The following is a 22,089-nucleotide window of genomic DNA, read 5'->3' on the forward strand; positions in this document are numbered from 1 at the left end:
AAAGTTATTTTGTTGTTTGAATAGTGATTGAAGAGACATGAGAAAGTCACAATCCGTACTGATTAAGAAAATATCCATGTTGATGGGATCCTGTATATATATATACATATATATACATACAAATACATATACATGTTGAAATATAGTTTAATGTTTTCATGTATTTACACACACATATGCAAACACTATAATTGAGATTACAAATAAAAGGCTTAAACAGAATTGAAGGTCCTTTTATTTTGTCAATATAGCCACCACACAAAAAAATAAAGGCCATTCATCTTTACACTACTAATTTCCTAATGTCATACTACATATCTAGCCAGAATTATATTTTTAGTAAATTTCTACATTACTGTAAGATGAAATGAGTAAGATTTTGATTTTAATGTAGAACCTAGTTTAAAATAAAACTGTCATTGACCTATCTCTTGATGATTAACCCTTTGTTAAAGGACCATCAATTGTAACAGTAATATAACACTACCATATCTTTAAGACAGTTATATTCTCATATTGAGTTAATTTTCTTATTAACACATAAATGTAAGTATAAGCATCAATAGTTCTATTGTCTGCCTTCTGCTTTGGGCTTTTAGCAAGTCCTTTTGAGCCACAGCCACCATTTGAAACTATTAAAGCAGCTAAATGGCGCAATGGGTAGAGCGTGGGATCTGTTGTAGTCAGGAATACTAGAATTCAAATCCTGCCCCAGACACTACGTGTCTGACCCTAAAGAAGTTACTTAACCTCTGCCTGCCTCAGTTTCCTCATCTGTAAAATTTGGATAATAATATGACCTACCTCTCAGGGTGATTTTAAAGATGAAAATGAAATAATATTTTTAAAGTGCTTTGCAAACCTTAAAGCACTAAATAAAAGCTGGCTATTAATATCTAGTGCAGTTTTGCAAATTTAGTATGCACAACCTATTCTTAGGAGCCTGTCATTTTTCTCCAGACTGATGCATATTTTGGCAACCCACCAGTAATTATCACTTTAACTTCTGTAGTATTATTTAGAGGTTTGTACTTGTCTATAATCTTAACTTAAAAATAAACTTATAAATAACTTTATAAATAAACTTTTAAATAATTTTTTAAAATAAAATAAAAATAGTGTGGCATAGTGAATAGAGAATGGTCCTTAGGGTCAGAAAGGCCCAGGTACAAGTCTCACTTCTTAATCACACTGGCTGTGTAACCCAGGACATGTCACATAACCTCTCAGTGTCCCCAGACAACAATTAAAATGGTAAGTGGGGGGCAGCTAGGTGGGGCAGTGGATAAAGCAAGGGCCTTGGATTCAGTAGGACCTGAGTTCAAATCCAGCCTCAGACACTTCACACTTACTACCTGTGTGGCCCTGAGCAAGTCACTTACCCCTCATTGCCCCTCAAAAAATAAAAAAGAAACCTGTAACTACTGGAAAAGATGCCAGACTTCAAGAAGAGAGAATTCTTTACCTAAAGCTTCCCACACCAATGAAATTATAAAATTAATCCCAGGGGCAGGTAGGTGGCATGGTAGATAAAGCACCAGCCCTGGATTCAGGAGGACCTGAGTTCAAATCCAGCATCAGACACTTAACACTTACTAGCTGTGTGACCCTGGGCAAGTCACTTAACCCCAATTACCTCACCAAAAAAAAAAAAAAAAGATTTGTTATGATACATCCTCAGAGAAGAGACACATATAAAGATGTCCCTTGATGATGATGCTAAAAACACAAGTATGTATTATGTGTGTAGTGTGTATGTAGAGTATATGTATGTATACACACAGTTCAGATAATTAAAACTTAGATTTTTTCTCATAATTTAAAATTGTTGTAAAAGCCTACTATAAATCCCATAATACACAATTAGAATATAGGTTCTTCTTATTACTTGTTAATAGAATCCAGTGTATTCATTAACCTTTATACATATATTGTGATAAATGTTTTCCTGCACAAGCCTGACAACTGATTACTGGGTTAGCATTAGTTACCTGGCTTGCACTAGCTTCACATATGCCCCTGTACAAGTGCAGGTTGTATTTGTTAAGAGACTTTAAAAGTTTGTTACAATCTGTAGGAGATGCTGGCTGCAGCCAGGTCAGTCAGACCTAATCTTTATGTGATAGCTGAACTCTTCACGGGCAGTGAGTACCTCGACAATGTCTTTGTCAATCGCCTGGGAATTACCAGTCTGATTAGAGGTATAAAAATCAATGGGAAGCCATGCAAGATAGCAGTGTTATGATTCATATTTTTTTTAATGTGACACTAACATTCTCTTTCTTTTTCTTTTTTTCCCCCCTTGTATCCTTATGTCTCTTGCAAATTCTAATATTTTTCTTTTTCGGCTATATATATTGAATAATTCTCATACGTGTGTGTGTGTGTGTGTGTGTGTGTGTGTGTGTGTTGGGTTTCTTTGTCACTTTCATGCATACATATATTTACATTTATTTGGGGTTTCATTTTGGCTTTCTGTTTTTTCTTGCTGCATGGCAATTCCCTGTGTCTACTCTATGCCTAGTCTCATGTTCTTTTTTTCTTGCCCTACTCACCCGCTTCTCTTGCTTTTGTGATCATGCTTTTTGTAGTATATGCTTGATGCTGCTAGGAAAATACAGCCCAATTTGTATGTAGTGGCTGAGCTGTTCACAGGAAGTGAGGAGCTGGACAATATCTTTGTGACTAGACTGGGCATTAGCTCCTTAATAAGAGGTAGGCTTGCTGTAGTGTAATTTTTATGTCTAAAAAGCATGCATGGTATTAGTTTAGTGTTTAGTTGATGAAAAGGCATTTGTTAGTCATGCACATTGCTTAGCAGGTTATAATACAATTAATTGAAATTTTAAAAACTTGTAGTTATTCATCCAAAGTAATGACTAAGGATAATTGGAATTCAACTTACACTTTGTTGTAGGAATGTGTCATCTCTAACATACTCCTGCTATTGAATAAGGTACCTTAAAAAAAAAGAATAAGGTACCTTATTTTAAATTGAATGATCAGTGGGAAAAAATCAGTGAGATTCATTAATTGTGGATGTATATGATTTAAAACAAAAGAGCCAGACCATTTTTTTTAGCAGAAAATAATGCCTGTCTTTTTTTAAACATCTCCTTCCTTAAAACCTGTTGGTAGACTTGAATTTCTTTTAGTAGCCACCTTGAAGCCAAATCCTTTGTGAATGTTGATATTCACTTTATATGAAACACTTATTTTCAGTAAAATTATATAAATATATCTCTTACCAGTTAAATATTGTAGTTTGTTTTAAAAAGTTAAACCCTCGGTTACTCTTAAAGTAGTTTTACTCTTTGTATTGATTGCATGGTATTCACACTGGAAGTAAAAATTAGTAATACTTTCTTGAATGTTGCTTGAACAAGTTACCAAAGGATGTTTTCTCACTGCAGAGGCAATGAGTGCCTATAATAGTCATGAAGAGGGCAGACTAGTTTACCGATATGGAGGAGAACCTGTTGGATCCTTTGTTCAACCAAGTTTGAGACCTTTAATGCCTGCTATTGCCCATGCTCTGTTCATGGATATTACACATGATAATGAGTGTCCTATTGTGGTAAGTATCTGATCTGTTTATTATGTTGAGTTGTTTTTGCTAAATGTCATGTGTAATTTACTGATTTTCCAGATTTCAAAATTCGTAAATGAACAGATCATCAGGATACTGTTGAAGGTTTGTGACATTGACACAGTGGGTACCTGTAATAAATACTGCTAACTGATATGTTACAAAAAATATGTAAAGTTAATATTGTACGATTATATTTCTGTTCAGTTTTTTTATATGATGACACTATGTATAGCTCTAAAAGGAAATACCTTTTTTTTCTTCTAGCATCGGTCAGCATATGATGCTCTCCCAAGTGCCACAATTGTTTCCATGGCTTGTTGTGCTAGTGGAAGTACTAGAGGCTATGATGAATTAGTACCTCATCAGGTATGTATATGTTCCATTTTTAAAATATAATTTTATAAATATATTATTGTAATAAATTGGCTTGATTTTTTTACTTGGATTTTTTAAAAATAATTTTTATTGTTCTTTTGTTTTTACATCCCTTTAATTTCCCTGTGTATCCCTTCTTTTTCTTCCCAGAGAGCTATCCCATTTAACAGATTTTTTAAAGAAAAAAATTCAGTAAATTTGATCAGTACATTGAAAAAGTATAACAATATATTCAGTGTTCCACATTTGTTGTCATCCCCTCCACCTCAAAAAAGGTATTGGGAGAGGTGTGTGCTTAGATCTCTTATTTAAGAGTCAAGCTTGTTCTTTGTAATTTTACAGCATTTCATTTTCAATTGTTTTGTGGTTATTGTTCTTTCCTTTTATATGGTTGATTGTTGTGGTCATTGTGTATATTGTTTTCTTGGCTCTACTTATTTCATTTTCCATCAATTCACGTAAGTCTTTCCGTACTTCTCAGTATTCTCTTTGTCATTTATTACAGCATAGTAACATTCCATTTTATTTATGTGCCACAGTTTGTTTAGTCATTCCCCAATTTTTGGACATATACATTTTTTCAAGTTCTTTGATTCCACAAAAATGCTACTATAAATATTTTGGTGTATATGGGTCCTTTTTTTTAAAATAAGTGACCTCAGTGGGGTATATGCTTAGTAGTGGAATGTCTGGGTCAAAAGATAGGAACATTTTAGCTATTTTATTTGCATAATTGTAGTTGTTTCATCAAATGCTCATACTGATTCACAGCTTTATTAGTATTCCTATCTTTACACTAACCCTCCAAAATTGACTATTTCCATCTTTTATCATCCTTGCAAATTTGTTGGATGAAAAATAAAACCTCAAGATTTGCATTTCCCTTAATTAGTGATTCAGAGCATTCTTTTATATATGGTTATTAATAGTTTCCAATTCTTTGGAAATGTTTTGGCCATTTTTCTATTGAGAAATGGCTTTTATTTTTAGTCTTCTATATTTGTTAATTGTCTGTATATCTTAAATACTAAATCCTTATCAGAGAAATTTCTTAAAAATATTTTTTTCCTATTCATCCACTTCTCTTATCTTACATACATTAATTTTGATTGTGCAAAAGCCTTTCAGCTTCATGTAATCAAAATTGTCTTTTGAAATTAGCTGTATGGGGGGCAGCTAGGTGGCACAGTGGATAAAGCACTGGACCTGGATTCAGGAGGACCTGAGTTCAAATCCTGCCTCAGACATTTGACATTTATTAGCTGTGTGACCCTGGGCAAGTCACTTAACCCTCATTGCCCCACCAAAAACAAACAAAACAAAAACAAAAAACAAAAAAAAGAAATTAGCTATATCCCTTGTTAGGTTAAGAATGTATTTCCTACCCATAGTAGTGAAAATTATGTGATCCGTTTCTCTTCTAATTTTTTAGTGATATGTTCTTTAATATTCATGTCATGTATTTGCTTTTAACTTATTGTGGAATAACTTTGGTCCTTATCATTGAGAAATCTTTTTTAATGTAAATTATAGACATATATATCTGTATTTCTATATTTTGTCTTTTTGCAGATTTCTGTAGTGTCTGAAGAACGGTTTTATACTAAATGGAATCCTGGTGCATCTCCATCAAATACAAGTGAAGTTAACTTACAAAGTGGAATTATTGCTGCAAGACGGGCTATTAATAAATTACACCAAGAGCTTGGAGCTAAAGGTTTTATTCAGGTGTACAACTAGGTTATTGTTGTAATTTGAAAGATTTATGCTAAAACTAAACTTCTGAGGAAAATAGATCATTTATCTTTTTATTTACTTTCCTCAGGTGTATGTTGATCAAGTTGATGAAGACATAGTAGCCATAACCAGACACTCACCTAGTATCCATCAGTCTGTAGTGGCTGTGTCTCGAACTGCATTCAGGAATCCTAAGACATCATTTTATAGCAAAGAAGTTCCTCAAATGTGCATCCCAGGTAACACAATTCAGATTTTTTAAATAATTACATCATGTGGCTAAATGTTTCCGTTAGATAACATTACCTTTAGGTTTTTACTTCGGTCCAGGTTTGCCACCATGTTTTATTTTGTTATCTTTGGATTTATACAGTACAGAATTTCAGAGTTGGAAAGGGCTTAATCAGTCTGTGTCATCCAACACATAACCTGAAAAAGAGTCTCCAACACAACACGTCTAACAAGTAGTCATGCAGCCTCTCTGTGAAGACGTATAATAAAGGAAAAACCACTCCTTCCTGTGGAAGTCCGTCCCACTTTTGGACAGCTCTGACTGTTAGAAAGTTTTTCTTGACATTAGCCTAAATTTGCTTTTTTGAAACTTCTACATGTTGATCCTGGTTCTACCCTTTGGAACCAAGTAAACAAGCGTAATCTGTCAACTGGATGACAGATCTTTAGATACGTAGCTATCATCTCTCCCGTGAGTCTTTTCTTTTCTAGGTAAATCCTCCCCAGTTCTTTTAATCAATCCTCATTTCACATTGATTCAAGGTCATTTATTATCCTGTCTGCCCTACTCTGGATGATGGATCTTTCTAAAATGTGGTCTCACAGTTGAACTCAGGACTCCAGACAAAATCTGACCAGGTCAGAGGACAGTGGACATATGACCTTGTTCCTGGAAACTCTGAGCCTCTTAAATTCGGCCCAAGATATCAGGGATTTTCCAGCATGATAGCATATTGCTACTCATTGAATTTGAAGTCAGGCCATGTCTTTTTCAGAACAACTGCTGTCCAACCACATCTCCCCTATCTTACACTTGTAATTTTGTTAAAGTCCTATGTAAGACTCTGCATGGCCTTGTTAACAGAGTCCTGCACTTGGATTTAAGAAGACCTGAATTTGGATTCTGCCTATATATAGTTGCCTATATATAGACATATAGTTGGTTTGCTAGGTGTATCTGGGCAAAAGCTGCTGTTAGGGGTTCAGCTTCTGTTTCCTCCTTCATAAAATGGAAATCATAGGACACCTACTCTATAAGGTTAGACTAAGGATCAAATGGAACACAATATGTAAAGTGCTAAAGTATATATACTTTAAAATCCAGTTAAAAACCCATTAATGATCTCTGCCTCATCTGAACTTAAGCAGTTAGTCTGCTTTGAGAACCAATAATATATGTATCTTTCGCACGTTAGCCATTGACAGTATTTGTAAGATTTTTTAAATAATAAATTGTGACTTTTTCCAAAGTGTATTAAGTGAGTTCATGAAAAAATGCTATGAGGCCATTTTTGCTTTCAAATACCTCTAAAAATGTGTCCTTTAAAAATACATTTGGGGGGGCAGCTAGGTGGTGCAGTGTATAAAGCACCGGCCCTGGATTCAGGAATACCTGAGTTAAAATCCGGCCTCAGACACTTGACACTTACTAGCTGTGTGACCCTGGGCAAGTCACTTAACCCCCATTGCCACGCCAAAAAAAACCCAAAAAAAACCAAAAACAACATTTGGCTACCATGTGGTAGTATAGTTTTTGAATGATTCCAGAAATTATAACTTGATGAACCTAACATTAGTTAGGGATTCTGGGATGGATTATTAAGTGGATAGTTTATGAGAAGTTAGAGAATCAGATCACTAGGAACCAGGTTAGGTTCACTAAAGTCAGGTCTTCCTTGTTTAACAGTTTAACAATTTTTAGTGAGTTAGGGAAATTCTATAGACACAGTTTATCTGGTATCATTTTGGACAAAAAGAGAAAAATGTGGTATGACTGATAGTATAAATAAGCAGATTCATAGTTGGTTGAAGAATATTCAATAACATATTGATCTCAACCTGAAGGAAGGTCTCTGGTGATAAACCCTCAGCAAACGGTCCTGAGCCCTATTCTGTTTGACATTTGTACTGGTGACTACCATGAACACTGAATGGCATTATTAAAAGCACAGTTTACAAATGAAGTGAAACAATAATTCCTCTGTACCTTGTACTGGTAAGACTGTTTTGAAGTATTTTAAGATAATCAGCTGTCATGTACCAAGAGAAAGTTAAAGGAACTGGTAATTAATAGCAGAGAGACCCTAAATATACATAATACTTCATCAAATATATAAAGCAGTGATCCTGGGGAAGAGTTTATAGCCCCTGAGAAGATGGGTTAACAATTCAGAAATTTAACAATTGGAGCTATATAAAACAGACTTTGTGAGATAGTGAGCTCCCTGTTACTGGAAGTATTTAGTCAAAGATTGGATGGCACTGGATGGCATCCTTGAAAGGGATGTTATATGACTAATGTGGAAATATATTTATCATGATTTTACTGTATAACCTATATCAAATTGCTTGCTGTCTTGGGGAGGGGAGGGAAAGAGAGAGAAAAATTTGGAACTCAAAATCTTACAAAAATGAATGTTGAAAATTATCTTTACATGTAATTGGAAAAAATAAAACACTACTAAGAGGGGAGGGAGAGAGGAAGGGAGGGAGGGAGGGACAGACAGAGAGAGAGGGAGGCTGTAGAGGAGGTCCATTTATTGCATCAGAGATTTGACTTGATTACCTCTAACTACACTTCTGCCCCTACAATTTTATGATGTTATTGCATTTTCATCTCCAAATTCTTAGCACTCCTGTTTAGTTTGTAATGGAAATAAAATACTGTGTACTTATAATTCAGAAAATTGTTCTTTCCAGTGATATTATAGCTGAAAAATAATGTGAATTTTTTTTTCCAGGCAAAATTGAAGAAGTTGTTCTTGAGGCTAGAACTGTTGAAAGAAGTACAAGTCCATATAGAAAAGATGAAAATTCAATCAATGGAATGCCAGATATCACAGTAGAGGTTAAAGAACATATCCAGGTATAGATGATTTTTCTTTCTATTATGACATGTAATATGTTAATAACATTATGATGGATTTATTTGATAGTTTAACTAATTTCTTTTCAAGCTTAACGAAAGTAAAATTGTGAAGCAAGCTGGAGTTGCCAAAAAGGGTGCTAATGAATATGTTCAGGAAATAGAATTTGAAAACTTAACTCCAGGAAGTGTTATTATATTCAGGTATGTTTACTACCTTCAAATAGTAAAACGTATTATGAATATATGAATGAAATCTTTGTATTAGTCTTATTGCTTTTTAACAAGTTATTCCATTTGATCATTTCTTTACTAACATTTTCAGAGTTAGTCTTGACCCACATGCTCAAGTGGCTGTTGGCATTCTTCGAAATCATTTGATACAGTTTAATCCTCATTTTAAAACTGGAAGCCTTCATGTTGACAACGCAGATCCTATACTAAAAATTCCTTTTGTTTCGTAAGTATGTTTTACTTAAGAAAGTCTGGTCAGTTTTTAAGTGCCTAGTAACTGTTTATCTGGTCAATGTAATTTTGGTTCCCTACTTCTTGAATAATATTATTATATATCTCATTTTTGTCAAGGATACATTCTCTAAGGTTTAAAATATATAGACCTAACTAGTCCTAAAATCAGGTGCAACAATTAAGTTAAATAGACAAACGAAGTAAGTAATTGATAAATAAGTTAAACATCTTGGAATAAAAATTTTTTCTATGATTTATACCTCTTGTGCATTTTATAGTAAAATCCATAATATTAATTTTAAAATAGAGAAATAAAAGAAGGTAAAGGATAATAGGGCATGGATTGGAATAACCAGTGGTATAAACATTAAAAAGTACTGGATGGGGGCAGCTAGGTGATACAGTGGATAAAGCACTGGCCCTGGATTCAGAAGTGCCTGAGTTCAAATCCAGCCTCAGACACTTGACATTTACTAGCTGTGTGACCCTGGGCGAGTCACTTAACCCTCATTGTCCTGAAAAAAAAAAAGGAAAAAAAAAGAATGCCTTAAAAAGTACTGGATGAATTAGACAACTTATTAGCTCTCACTGTTATTAATCCTATAATTTTTCCTTGAAGCGCTTACTGAATGAAAAACTACTTCCCAAACAACTTACTCTACTTTTGGATAGTTCCAAATGTTTGAAAGTTTTTGCTTCTATCAGGCTGAAATCTTCCTCACTAAAACTTCTCTATCTATTCTGCTCTCTGGAGCAAAACAGAACCAACCTAACCCTTTCCTGTAAAGCTCTCCGCTGTTTAGTCAGCAGTGACATTAGTGTTATTTATAAACAGAACATTATATAAAAGTGAGCTATGATCTTCAGTGATAAAAGTTTTGTTTTTAACATTGATCATAGGAAATTTGCTAATTCATTGTTAGTAGAATCTAGATTGTTACTAGTCACTAGTTGAAGATTATTACAGTACTAATGTACTGCTTGCTGTATGTTAAGTCCTTAACTTCATTTTAAAATAGCTTGGTAAGAGTTTGGGTATTATATCTTTTGTTTGGAATATAGAACACATTTTCCTCTAGAAGAATATTACAAATATATATTTTTTTAATCCTGGGCAAACCTACAAGTCCATTAAATCCATGTAGCTAGCATACATTATTGCAATGCAAACATTGCAAACTAGTAGAAATCAGATACTGATGCAAGTGATTAACAACACCAAAAGTAAGAAATAGTGTTTATCTTGAATGCTGGCACTAAAGGGCCACCATTCTAAAGGCCAAGTACTTCTCACTTCTCACTTAGCTATCACAATAGCTTCCTAATTGATCTTCCACCTCAAGTCTTTCCCAGTCTTCCACAGTACAGTCAAATTGATACTATCACAGGTCTAACCATGTCATTGAGCCCCCATTCAATAAACTCTAGTTGCTCCCTATTATCTCTAGCAGCAAATACAGACTTGTTGTACATTTTTAAAGCCCTTTATGACCTGGTTCTGATATACCTTTCTTACCTCACACCTTTATACCACTTCTGGACTGCTATCTGACAACCAAACTAACCTTGCTGTTTTTCACACACAGCCATTGATTTTCCTTTTCTATGCCTTTGCATAGTTTGCCCCCCATTCTTGGAATGGAGTCCTTTGTTACTTTAATTTCGGCTCATTTGGCCCCTTTTACACAAGATCTTTTCTGATCTTACCCCCACGACCAAGAAATTACTTTGTATTTATTTGTATGTTCTTAAATATGTGCATATTGTCTCCTCTGTTCAAAATAGGTTCCCAGAGGGCTGGGAGTTTTATGTCTGTCTTTGTATCACCAGTACCTAGCCAATTCCCTGCACAGAGTATATTTGTTGACCAATTGATTCAGAAAGGAGTATGGATATTTTTGCAGAGATTTCAGAAGTGATTGTCTTTTGGACAGTTTCAAGACTTGATGGCACTGGTTCTTTTGTGATTTTTTTTTTTTTGGTGAGGCAATTGGGGTGAAGTGACTTGCCCAGGGTCACACAGCTAGTAAGTGTCAAGTGTCTGTGGCCGGATTTGAACTCAGGTCCTCCTGAATTCAGAGCTGGTGCTCTATCTACTACACCATCAAGCTGCACCTATATATAGCATTTTTAAAAATATCATGAGGGGGCAGCTAGATGGCGCAGTGGTTAAAGCACCGGCCCTGGATTCAGGAGTACCTGAGTTCAAATCTGGCCTCAGACACTTGACACTTACTAGCTGTGTGACTCTGGGCAAGTCACTTAACCCCCATTGCCTAAAAAAAAAAAAAAAAATATCATGAAAAGGGGGCAGCTAGGTGAATTCAGGAGGACCTGAGTTCAAATCCAGCCTCAGACACTTGACACTTACTAGCTGTGTGACCCTGGGCAAGTCACTTAACCCTCATTGCCCTGCAAAAAAAACAAAAAAACCCCAACCCTCCCCTCCCAAAACCAAAAAAACAATTTAAAAAATGCTATATAGAGAGACCAACCAACATGGAACAGTAAAAGGAAACAAAGGAACCTAACAATTCCAATAAAGACCTAAGACTCAGATCAAATAGTGGTTGGGAAATTTAAGGAGAAACTAAACGGATATTGATCCAGCCCAAGGTCACAATGTACTGAAGTTTTAGGGGCACAGCCAAAGCAGTCCTTGGGGAGAAATATATATCTACACTTTCAACAATAAAAGAGAAAAAGAATAGATTGCTGAATTGGGTGTTAAACTTTAAAAAAAAAAGAACAAACCAACCAATTAAGAAGTGCTTTATAAATGATGACTACCATGTAGTGGTGTCATTGTCTCTGGTCTTGCTGGTTCTTAGCCTAGCAGTGCTGAGGAGCCAAGCATCCGGTGAGTGGGAAAGATGGAAAAGCAGGGTGCAAATAACCAGCTGTGTGTCCCTAGTTAAATATATGTGACATGCTTTAATTAATTCTTCAATTAATTAGTAATTAGTAATAAAAATAGTTGGTATTGTTCTGGATTTTTACGATTTACAAATTATTTTACAGAGTATATTTCCTCTTTCTATACAGTTCTATGAAACAAATAGGTGTTAATAATCTAATTTTAAAGAACATTTAGAGAGATCATATGACTTGCCCATGGTCACACAAGTACCAGGTGGCAGTGATTACTAATGGCAGAGCCAAGACTGACACTCTTGTCTTCCAGCTCCAAATCCATTGTCATTTCCACTGTGACACTGTTAACAATAGCTAGGCTCTCTAAACAGAAAAGAAAATTTATGCATGGAAGAAGTAAAAACACAAACCCTCTAAAGACAAAACTGGAGTGGGGGGCTAGGGGATTGATAAAACAAAATAGCTTTCCCAATTTGAATAATATAACAACCAAAAGGACTTTTATAATATTTTTGCTAGTTAAATTGGGCGCTTCTTGGTAGAGTGGAAGAACAGGAGGCGCATGGTACTAATAATCATACACTTTTTAAATAATCCATTTGCTTTCCTTAAAAACTAATGAGCAGGGTTGGGGGGTGCAGCTAGGTGGCTCAGTGGATACGACCCTGGATTCAAGAGGACCAGAGTTCAAATCCGGCCTCAGACACTTGATACTTACTAGCTGTGTGACTCTGGGCAAGTCACTTAACCCCCATTGCCTAAAAAAAAAAAAAACCTAATGAGCAGGGGTGGCTAGGTGGCGCAATGGATAAAGCACTGACCCTGGATTCAGGAGGACCTGAGTTCAAATCCGGCCTCAGACAGTTAACACTTACTAGCTTTGCGACGCTGGGCAAGTCACTTAACCCTCATTGCCCCACTAAAAAATTTACAAAACAAAAACAAAACTAATGAGCTTACATGTAGTGGAGCCCACCACACTTGTAACTATAACTCCAAAGGCTTGTACATTTATTCATACTGGAGGCAACACTGTTTTGGAAGTATTAATGGAGCAGTTCTCAGAGTATCTAAAAAAGTGGAAGATACTAGAAGTTTGGGATGATCTTGGACCTTTTGTTAGAAAAAAATGACCAAGAGACCATTAGTAACTACTGATCTTTTTACCTTCTTGACCTGTATGTATAAAACTTAATGAGAATAATCTATACATGAATTTATGCATCAAGGGATATACTTGATGAAAATATTTGAAGGAAATTTATATTTAAATTATATATAAACTTATGTTTATATTATATTTAAAAGCCATCAGGCTTTTAAAAGTGAAATCCCACATTAGGCCACATTTTTTCAATCATAAAATTGACTGATATATGTTTAGAAAATAAGATTGCCTTATGCTATTTTTTGTTGACTACAAAAAAATCATTTCACCCAGTAGAATAAAACTCCACTTTAAAGGCTCACCTCCAACAAAGTAACTCCCATGCATATGTCAGAATTCTACAGGATTGTATTTAAGATGTAACAACACTCTGTCCAGGACTTTTATTATTCATTTCAAGTGAAACTTGAAACAGAGATATGAATATTCACCCACAGGTTTTTGTCGTCATGTAGGATGTCCAGAACAAAGTCCAAGTCAAAAACAAAATCCTCACAGATGGTGAGAACTTTCAGGCGCTGGGTTTTTGCAGATAACCGTATGATAATTGTGTCAAGCCCTGGAGTCTTGTAGCAGTGAAGAATGTATTGTGTCCTGTGATCAACATTTGGATTGTAAACCCATAGTGGTCTTCCAACAGTACACATATCTGCAAATGAATAGTGATGAGCTAGTTCAATGATGAATTGAACAAGAGGAAAGTGGTTTGGATTGCCTTTGGGAAATTTTATAATTCTTTTAATGACCCTAAGCTGCTTCCCAAACCAAACTAGTCATAAAATGGTGGTTTTCAAACAGTTGAAATTGAGGATAACCCAAAGGGCAGTGGAATAGCAGATAGTGAATATGAGAAGGCTACAACACATTACAAATGAGGAAAATGAAGGACAGACAGTGGAACTTGCATCCATCCCATGTCAAGAGAATACAAAGAAGGCCCCCAGCATATTGGATGGGTATTCTGTTGGAAATCTGTGGGAGGACATGAATGAACCACAAAGGTTGGATAGGTTGTTTGAGATCCATTGGAATCCATCTTTAGTTTCTGAACATATGCAACTGATATGTGGTAGCAGTTCCAATACTTTCTGTATTTTTGTTGACAGGTAGTCAGGCTATTTTGTAGTTTGCCTTTTTGTAAAATTTGTCTTACAGAAGTTTCCATGATCACTTTAAAATAGTATTTAACTTTGGGGAAATGAATTGCACATTAATATACTGCAGGACTTATGCCAGTGGAATCACAGACCATTTAAATATTGAAGCATACTATAATATTTGAGCTTGATAGATAAAATAATCATTTTTCCTTACTTATTTTTTTATTCTTAGAATAGCATCCAAATTAACTTTGGCTGACCTAAACCAGTTACTCTACCGCTGTGAGTCAGAAGAACAAGAAGATGGTGGAGGATGCTATGATATTCCAAACTGGTCACCCCTTAAATATGGAGGACTTCAAGGTAAGCAAGTTCAAGAACACTTAAGCCTCTTTATAACTGCGTTGGAGAATGGGAGGTATTGTGCCTTCTATTTTGCATTAATTAGTTACTTGTATGTGTAGTCTGGGGCTTTCTTGGCAAAGATGCCAGAGTGGTTTGCCATTTCCTTCTCCAGCTCTTTTTTTTTTTTTTTTTGCACGGACAGACTACAGATTTTTAGGTGAGTCAGAGCCACATGTTATATATTTTGGTATCTTTCCTAGCTGGCGGTGCTGTGCAATTATTGTACTTAAGTGGTTGTTGAATTGGTTTTTATTCCCCTCCAAGAGCACTTGCTATGTTGTAATTGTCGGTAAATGGTTTGAGTTGGATTTATTTTATAACAAGAGTCAGTCTGTAGATAGCACAGGGAATAAAGTGCTGGGCCTGGAGTCAGGAAGATTCGTCTTCCCTAATTCAGGTCTGGCCTCAGACACTTCCCAGCTGTGTGACCTTGGGCAAGTCACTTAACCCTGTTTGCCTCAGTTTGTCATCTGTAAAATGAGCTGGAGGGGGAAGCTAGGTGGCACAGTGGATAAAGCACTGGCCCTGGATTCAGGAGGGCCTGAGTTCAAATATGGCCTCATATACTTGACACTTACTAGCTATGTGACCCTAGGCAAGTCACTTAACCCTCATTGCCCTGCCAAAAGGAAATGGCAAACCACTCTGGCATCTTTGCCAAGAAAGCCCCAAATGGAATCATGAAGAGTTGGACATTTCTGAAATAGCTAAATAACAAGTGCCTACTTTGTATAGTATGTATAATAAAATGACTGAATATTCGTAAAGAGTTCTGCCAGCCTTAGAGCACTGTTTCAGTGTAAGGCATTGGGGGCTAAGTGCTGTGGTAAGTGTGAGGGAAACAAAGACAAAAGGAAAACAGCATCTACCCTCAAGCCATCTAGGAGCTTGTCTACATGTGAGTGTTGTGTATGTTAACGTATGACACACAGAGAATGAAGACAAGGCAGTTTGTGGAAGGTGTATATTAGCATCTGAGAGAATCAGGACAGGTTTCATGCGGAAAGTAGAACTTAAGCTGAGTCTTTGAAGGAAACTGAGGGTTACAAGACATAACAGTGGGGAAAGAGAACATTCTAGACATGGGAGACAGCCTAAAAGGGGAAAAGGAAATAGTAAAATTTTGTCTAGCTTAATTTATGAGTCAGTGACAATATCATGTTCCTTTGCATGTCAGTGTATACATAGTAAGTCCAGTACTGTTAAGTAAGTTCATCCTATTGCCATTGCTTTGATATATCATGAAACAGAGGTTCCAGACATGTAGGAGTACCCAATGTGTTTGATTTATGGCTAAGTCCTCCGGACTTATTACCACGTCTGAAAGTGTTTGTTTCACTTCAGAAACCAATTTCATTGTAACCCTACACACACAATTCACCATGGACATTATTTTTGGCCACTGGAAAGGTAGGTTGATTACCTTCATGTTTATCCTCCTACCTCTTTTTGGGGAAGGAGATGGTTTAGTCATCTTTACTCATCTTAGGTTGACTACCTAATTTATATAGGAATGTATGATACATACATTTCTTGAAGAAAGCTGGGCACACATTAGTATTTCTTACCTAATGCCAGAAGCCTCAAGACCAGCCAGTCCTTTATATAGGAATATCCAAATCATACAAAATAGACTCATTCTGTTCTCAAAGCTTCTAAAACATACATCTCATAGATGTGAGCTTTGTCTCTCAAGTCCCAGTGATTTTTCAGTATTTGCAATGCACGTTTCATTTTCATGGTCCTTACACAGTATCACGTGTTCACCACCCAGATTTTAGTTTCAAATGCCAGCGGAGGTCTTACACTAGTCATCTTCCTTTACATGCTTAAAATGCCCTTTGACTGTACTCGAAGTGTTGGAATCTAATGACATTCCAGTCCATAATACTAAAATGTCTCTGCCCATATTAAGATCAAAGATCATAGAGTCATAGATATAAAGCTGAAATAGAATGTGATGTTTCTCTCTTTTCAGGTTTAATGTCTGTGTTAGCAGAACTAAGACCAAAGAATGATCTGGGTCATCCTTTTTGCAATAATTTAAGGTCTGGAGATTGGATGATTGACTATGTTAGTAATCGGCTAATTTCACGCTCAGGAACTATTGCAGAAGTAAGTAGAACTGTTTTTTAGGGAGGGCACTGTTATCCCAGATAGGAGTACTTATCTGTGAAATACACATACACACACACACACACACACACACACACACACACGATTTTCTAATATGTGGCTAGTTGGATTTTTTCTTATTTTCCTTTATTATCAATGAGTAGAAACCTCACTGTTTCATTGCTGGATTGTAAAATTACATACCTGGTTTCCTCTTCTAAAACTTTGCTAGCCTGGAAACAAACTTAAATTAACTTTTTAATTATTATTCTAACAGGTCGGTAAATGGTTACAAGCTATGTTCTTCTACTTGAAGCAGATTCCACGTTATCTTATCCCATGTTACTTTGATGCTATATTAATTGGTGCATATACCACTCTTCTGGATGTAGCATGGAATCAGATGTCAAGGTATAGCCAGCAAAACTAGAATAAATGTTAATGTTTCTAAAGAAAATACATGTGAAGTCACTTTATTACACTCTCTTTTATAAAAAGATACATAAAGGCTTTCAATGACAAATTTTAAATAAGCAAATAAGAAATGAAAAGAAGTTAATGAATGAATATTTGTCTTAAAATCATAGTCTTGGAAAGGTTATTGACTGACCACTTAATTCATTAACAGGAGCCCAAAGACAGGAATATATCTAAATAATCTCAAATATGAGATTGTCCTAAAAGATTCCAAAAAAGCACCATTGAGAAAGTTGACCTAGTTTCAGTTTTTCTTGTTTGTCTTTTTATATTGTCATAGGACTTAACAAAAGTGTTTTTAGTGTCTTCACCTATTATTTTAGTACTATTTTCAGCAGTCCTCAAATTTTTTCTAATATAATAATGAATCTTGTAAAGATTTTGGCCTTAGAAGTAAATGATAAATTGTATTTCAGGTTTTTTTTTAAAAGACACACAAAATTAGTAGGAAAATTCAGAAGATAAATTTCAAGCCAAAAGTTCCTATTTCATAAGCTTCGATGTAATAATAAATTATTAAGGGACCTTTTCATATTATAAACAGAAAGATTTTCTACCAGTTTTAGCAAAATTCCTAGCCAGATAGTTCAGTGTATTGTGTTAGATTTGATGTCAGGAAAATTTGAGTTCAAATCCTTCCTCAAACACTTACTAGCATTGTGTTCCCACAGTGAGTCACTTAAATTCTCTCAGCCTTAGTTTTGTCATCTATAAAATGAGGGTAATAATAATAGCATCTGCCTCCCAGAGTTTATCCTCATTTAAGGATAAAATGCGGTAACATGTAAAGCACTTTGCAGAACCTAAAAGTGCTATATAAATAATAGTTATTATTACTCAACAGAACTTTACCAGCACTTCACATGTGTAATAGGTACTCTGAAGATAGAATAATAGAATGGAGAAATGCAAATTAAACAATTACTCTTTTTTTTATTACAGCTTTGTTCAGCACGGTTCAACATTTGTAAAACATCTTTCACTGGGTTCAGTTCAAATGTGTGGAATAGGAAAGTTCCCCTCTCTTCCCTTTCTTTCTCCCTCACTTCCTGATGTTCCATACAGACTAAATGAGATAACCAGAGAGAAGGAGCAGTGCTGTGTTTCTCTAGCTGCTGGTAAGAAATCTGTGATGTTCAAGTTATGACTGTACCCTATTCTAAGGGAAACTGTAGGGTTCTTAAGGGGGTGTATGTGGTAATTCATAATTTGTGGTAGTATAAAAAAAGTTGTGGTTTTGAACATAATCTGTGTTTAGTCTTAAGACTTTTTACTAGTCAAACTCATCTGTATAATTTCCATTTAGTCCTCTTCTTCCACTTGCTTCACTGGTCATGTGTACTTTTCTCCAACATTTAATTTTTAGACTGTCTCTTGTTGCCAGTGTATTTTTAAATCAACCAAACTTTGACAACTGGTTGCACTCGAGTTCTTTGAATGGTTTATGATAAATTAACAGTCTCTCTAAGTAACAAGTAAGAATAAAACTTTAATGAAATAATAAATGTAAGCAGGAAAAAACAGTCTACTCAAGTCTTTAGACTCTTGTGTTTGTTTTTTCCCCCAAGGAATTCCCAAAGTATGACCAGGATGAATTTAATTAACACATGAAGTAAGTTGAATGGAAAAATATCAGAAAGTACTAAAAGAATGTCTGACCAAGACCTTTTAAAAATATTTTTTAAACTTCACCTCTACCGTTGACCTACTTTGAAGAGGAAAGAAAGTCTTAGCAGCTGAACCCTAGCCTCACTCCTACAAAGAGTTAAATTAAGCTCATTGTTAATTAAGTCATAATTTGGCTTCTTAATTGATCACTTCCATCTCTTTCTCTGAACTTTTTTATGAATCTGTGAGAAGCTGCTTTAAAAAGTGACATATTTTTCTGGGGCAGCTAGGTGGCACAGAGGATAGAGCACTGGCCCTGGAGTCAGGAGTACCTGAGTTCAAATCTGGCCTCAGACACTTAACACTTATTAGCTGTGTGACCCTGGACAAGTCACTTAACCCCAATTGCCTCACTAAAAAAAAAAAAAAAGTGACATATTTTTCTATAATGATTAAGTAAATCCTTTCCCCCACATTGATTGCTTTGCTAAAGACTGTTATGACTAAAAGGCAGGAAGGACATGACAGTCTATTTGAAGATATTTCATTACACATCATTGTACAACATTCGCTATGGAACTTGATTTTATGGAATTGATAAATCAGAAAATACATAGCACTATTTTACAGTCCCCTTCACTCATTTCTTCATGTTTTGTTAATAGTGCCACTTCATGTTGGCCGTCTTGGATAGACTTTTCTTGCCTATTTAAAAAAGAAGGGGAGGGGTGAAAAGGGAGTAATAAGTATTTTTAAAGCCCTGGGAGTAGCAATTAAGGAATTAGTGGATTTAGATTGACAGCCTGTGAACAGCCCCTCTGAGGAGTGGAAAAGCACCTTGACTTTCATATTAAGTTGCCAGACAATGATATGAGGTCCTCTAGTTTTTGTGTTTGTTTTGTGAGAATCTATGCAGAGAGACAAATGTCAGCATTAAAGCTGACTTACTTGGCTTCTCTACTTTTCATTTGTAAGGCATTACTCTGGTGATGTATTATAATTTTTTTTCCAATTTAAATACAAAAAATAGGTTTTACCATGAAGAATTTTCCTTCCAGGAATGCTGCTTTTCCATGTGTGGAGAGATATCCAAATTCAATTCTGTTCTTTCAGTAATAAAATAATTTCATTTATCTACTTTTATCAGGAACAGTTCTAATTGACCTAACAAGTTGTGAAGTATCTTAAGAGATTCTCTCATCTTTCTTTTTTTTTTTTTTTTTTTGGCGGGGCAATGGGGGTTAAGTGACTTGCCCAGGGTCACACAGCTAGTAAGTGTCAAGTGTCTGAGGCCGGATTTGAACTCAGGTACTCCTGAATCCAGGGCCGGTGCTCTATCCACTGCGCCACCTAGCTGCCCCCGATTCTCTCATCTTTCACTTCTCAAAGTATGTTTTGGACTTAGTCTTCTATTTCTGTAAATTTTCCCCCCAATTCTTTGACGTTTGTTCTGCTTTAATTCTAGTGTAAGTCTATTATCGAAGTGGTCTCTAATTGAAATACTACTTTGTTTTTGCTCTTTTGCTTCATGATAATTCTCTTTGGTCACTATAGAAGCAAATAACAGAGGATGGTTAGTTCTCTTATTATCTTTAAATGAAAAGAGGGACACCAAACTTAGCCACAGTTTTTACTTCCCTTTTTGTTTTTTACTCATTCATGTATCATTCCATGTATATAGCTACCTGGAATGTTCAGTCACTTGACAAAGGAGCCCCTGCTTTCTTCTGTGTAGACTGGAGTTTCAAAATCAAAAATGGCTACAAGGGGGCAGCTAGGTGGCGCAGTAGATAAAGCACCAGCCCTGAATTGAGGAGGACCTGAGTTCAAATCCGGTCTCAAACACTTGACACTTGCTAGCTGACACTTGCTAGCTGTGTGACCCTGGGCAAGTCACTTAATCCTCATTGCCCCGCCCCCCAAAAAATGGCTACAAAACGAAGTGGTTCTGCCAGGTGACTGGTAGTCTTTATTTTTACTGACAGGAATTTATAAAGATACCTGTGTATATTTTTACTAATCTATAGAATAAAGCAATATTGGATATTCAAGTATGATCTTCAAGTTCTTAGACCATAAAAAATCACATTTCTAAAGAACCATCAAGATAAAGAAAATCAGACCTTGATATAGGAGCCAAGTGGTTCCGAATGCTTTTGTTTCCAATAATCCATTTTGGTGGATAGTAAAGGAGATAGGCAAGGTTTCTTTTTTGGTTTTTGCTTTTTCCATCTTCCTTGACATGGATGAAAATTGGATATTAATTAATTGCAGCAAGGGCAATAGGCTAATTAATATTTAGAGTTTAAATGTAGAGTATCAAGTAATGTTAAATATTGACTTGCCTTGGTTAGTAGAAACAACCATAATCTTGGATTCAGTTCTTACCTGTTGCCCTTAAACTTACAAGTGACCCTCTGTTGAAATTATTATTAATTTTAGAGTATGTCTTGTCAAGTTTTCTAAATTTGGTCTCAAAAAATTGCAATCTATTGAAAAATTATTTAAAAGTGTGTACCTATGTATTTAATTCAGATAAAATATTCATCACTAACAGTGCTTCAATTCTGCTTTCTTTTCTCTCTACAGCAGTGGTTCTCAAACTCTTTGGTCTCAGGACTTCTTTAAAAAGATTCTTAAACTTCCTTCCGAAAGCAAACAAACAAACAAACTTCCCAAAGAACCTGTTGATGTGGGTTGTAGCTACTGATGTTTATACTATTAGAAATTAAAATACCATAGTAATATTATAAAAAGTAATTTTGACATTGCAGACCCATTATAATGGTCTCGAATCCCCAGATCATACTTTGAGAAAAGCTGTTCTATTAGTGAAGGGCAGCTAGATGGTGCAATGGATAGAGTGCCAAGCCTGCATTCAGGAAGACTCATCTTCCTAAATTCAAATGTGGCCTCACATACTTACTAGATGTGTGAACCGGGGACAAGTCATTTCACCTTGTTTACTTCAATTGCCTTATCTGTAAAATGAGCTGGAGAAAATGGCAAACAACTCTGATCTTTGCTAAGAAAACCCCAAATGAGGTCATGAAGAATCAGGCACAACTGAAAA

General features: G+C 35.5%; 1 protein-coding gene across 4 annotated transcripts in view; it reads left to right on the forward strand.

Moving 5' to 3' along the window:
- The window catches only part of AGL (amylo-alpha-1, 6-glucosidase, 4-alpha-glucanotransferase), a 66,641-nt gene that overhangs the window by 24,954 nt on the left and 19,598 nt on the right, over positions 1-22,089 (forward strand). For all 4 annotated transcript variants that reach the window (XM_044003655.1, XM_044003654.1, XM_044003657.1 and 1 more), the window contains exons 13-24: positions 2,592-2,715; positions 3,414-3,577; positions 3,857-3,958; positions 5,540-5,695; positions 5,793-5,943; positions 8,677-8,801; positions 8,893-9,005; positions 9,127-9,261; positions 14,644-14,774; positions 16,795-16,931; positions 17,209-17,342; positions 18,351-18,526. In XM_044003655.1, coding sequence (XP_043859590.1) covers positions 2,592-2,715; positions 3,414-3,577; positions 3,857-3,958; positions 5,540-5,695; positions 5,793-5,943; positions 8,677-8,801; positions 8,893-9,005; positions 9,127-9,261; positions 14,644-14,774; positions 16,795-16,931; positions 17,209-17,342; positions 18,351-18,526 — 1,648 coding nt within the window. The remainder of the gene's footprint in view (positions 1-2,591; positions 2,716-3,413; positions 3,578-3,856; positions 3,959-5,539; positions 5,696-5,792; positions 5,944-8,676; positions 8,802-8,892; positions 9,006-9,126; positions 9,262-14,643; positions 14,775-16,794; positions 16,932-17,208; positions 17,343-18,350; positions 18,527-22,089) is intronic.

This window comes from Dromiciops gliroides, chromosome 4, assembly GCF_019393635.1.
Source record: "Dromiciops gliroides isolate mDroGli1 chromosome 4, mDroGli1.pri, whole genome shotgun sequence".
NCBI classification, from domain to species: domain Eukaryota; kingdom Metazoa; phylum Chordata; class Mammalia; order Microbiotheria; family Microbiotheriidae; genus Dromiciops; species Dromiciops gliroides.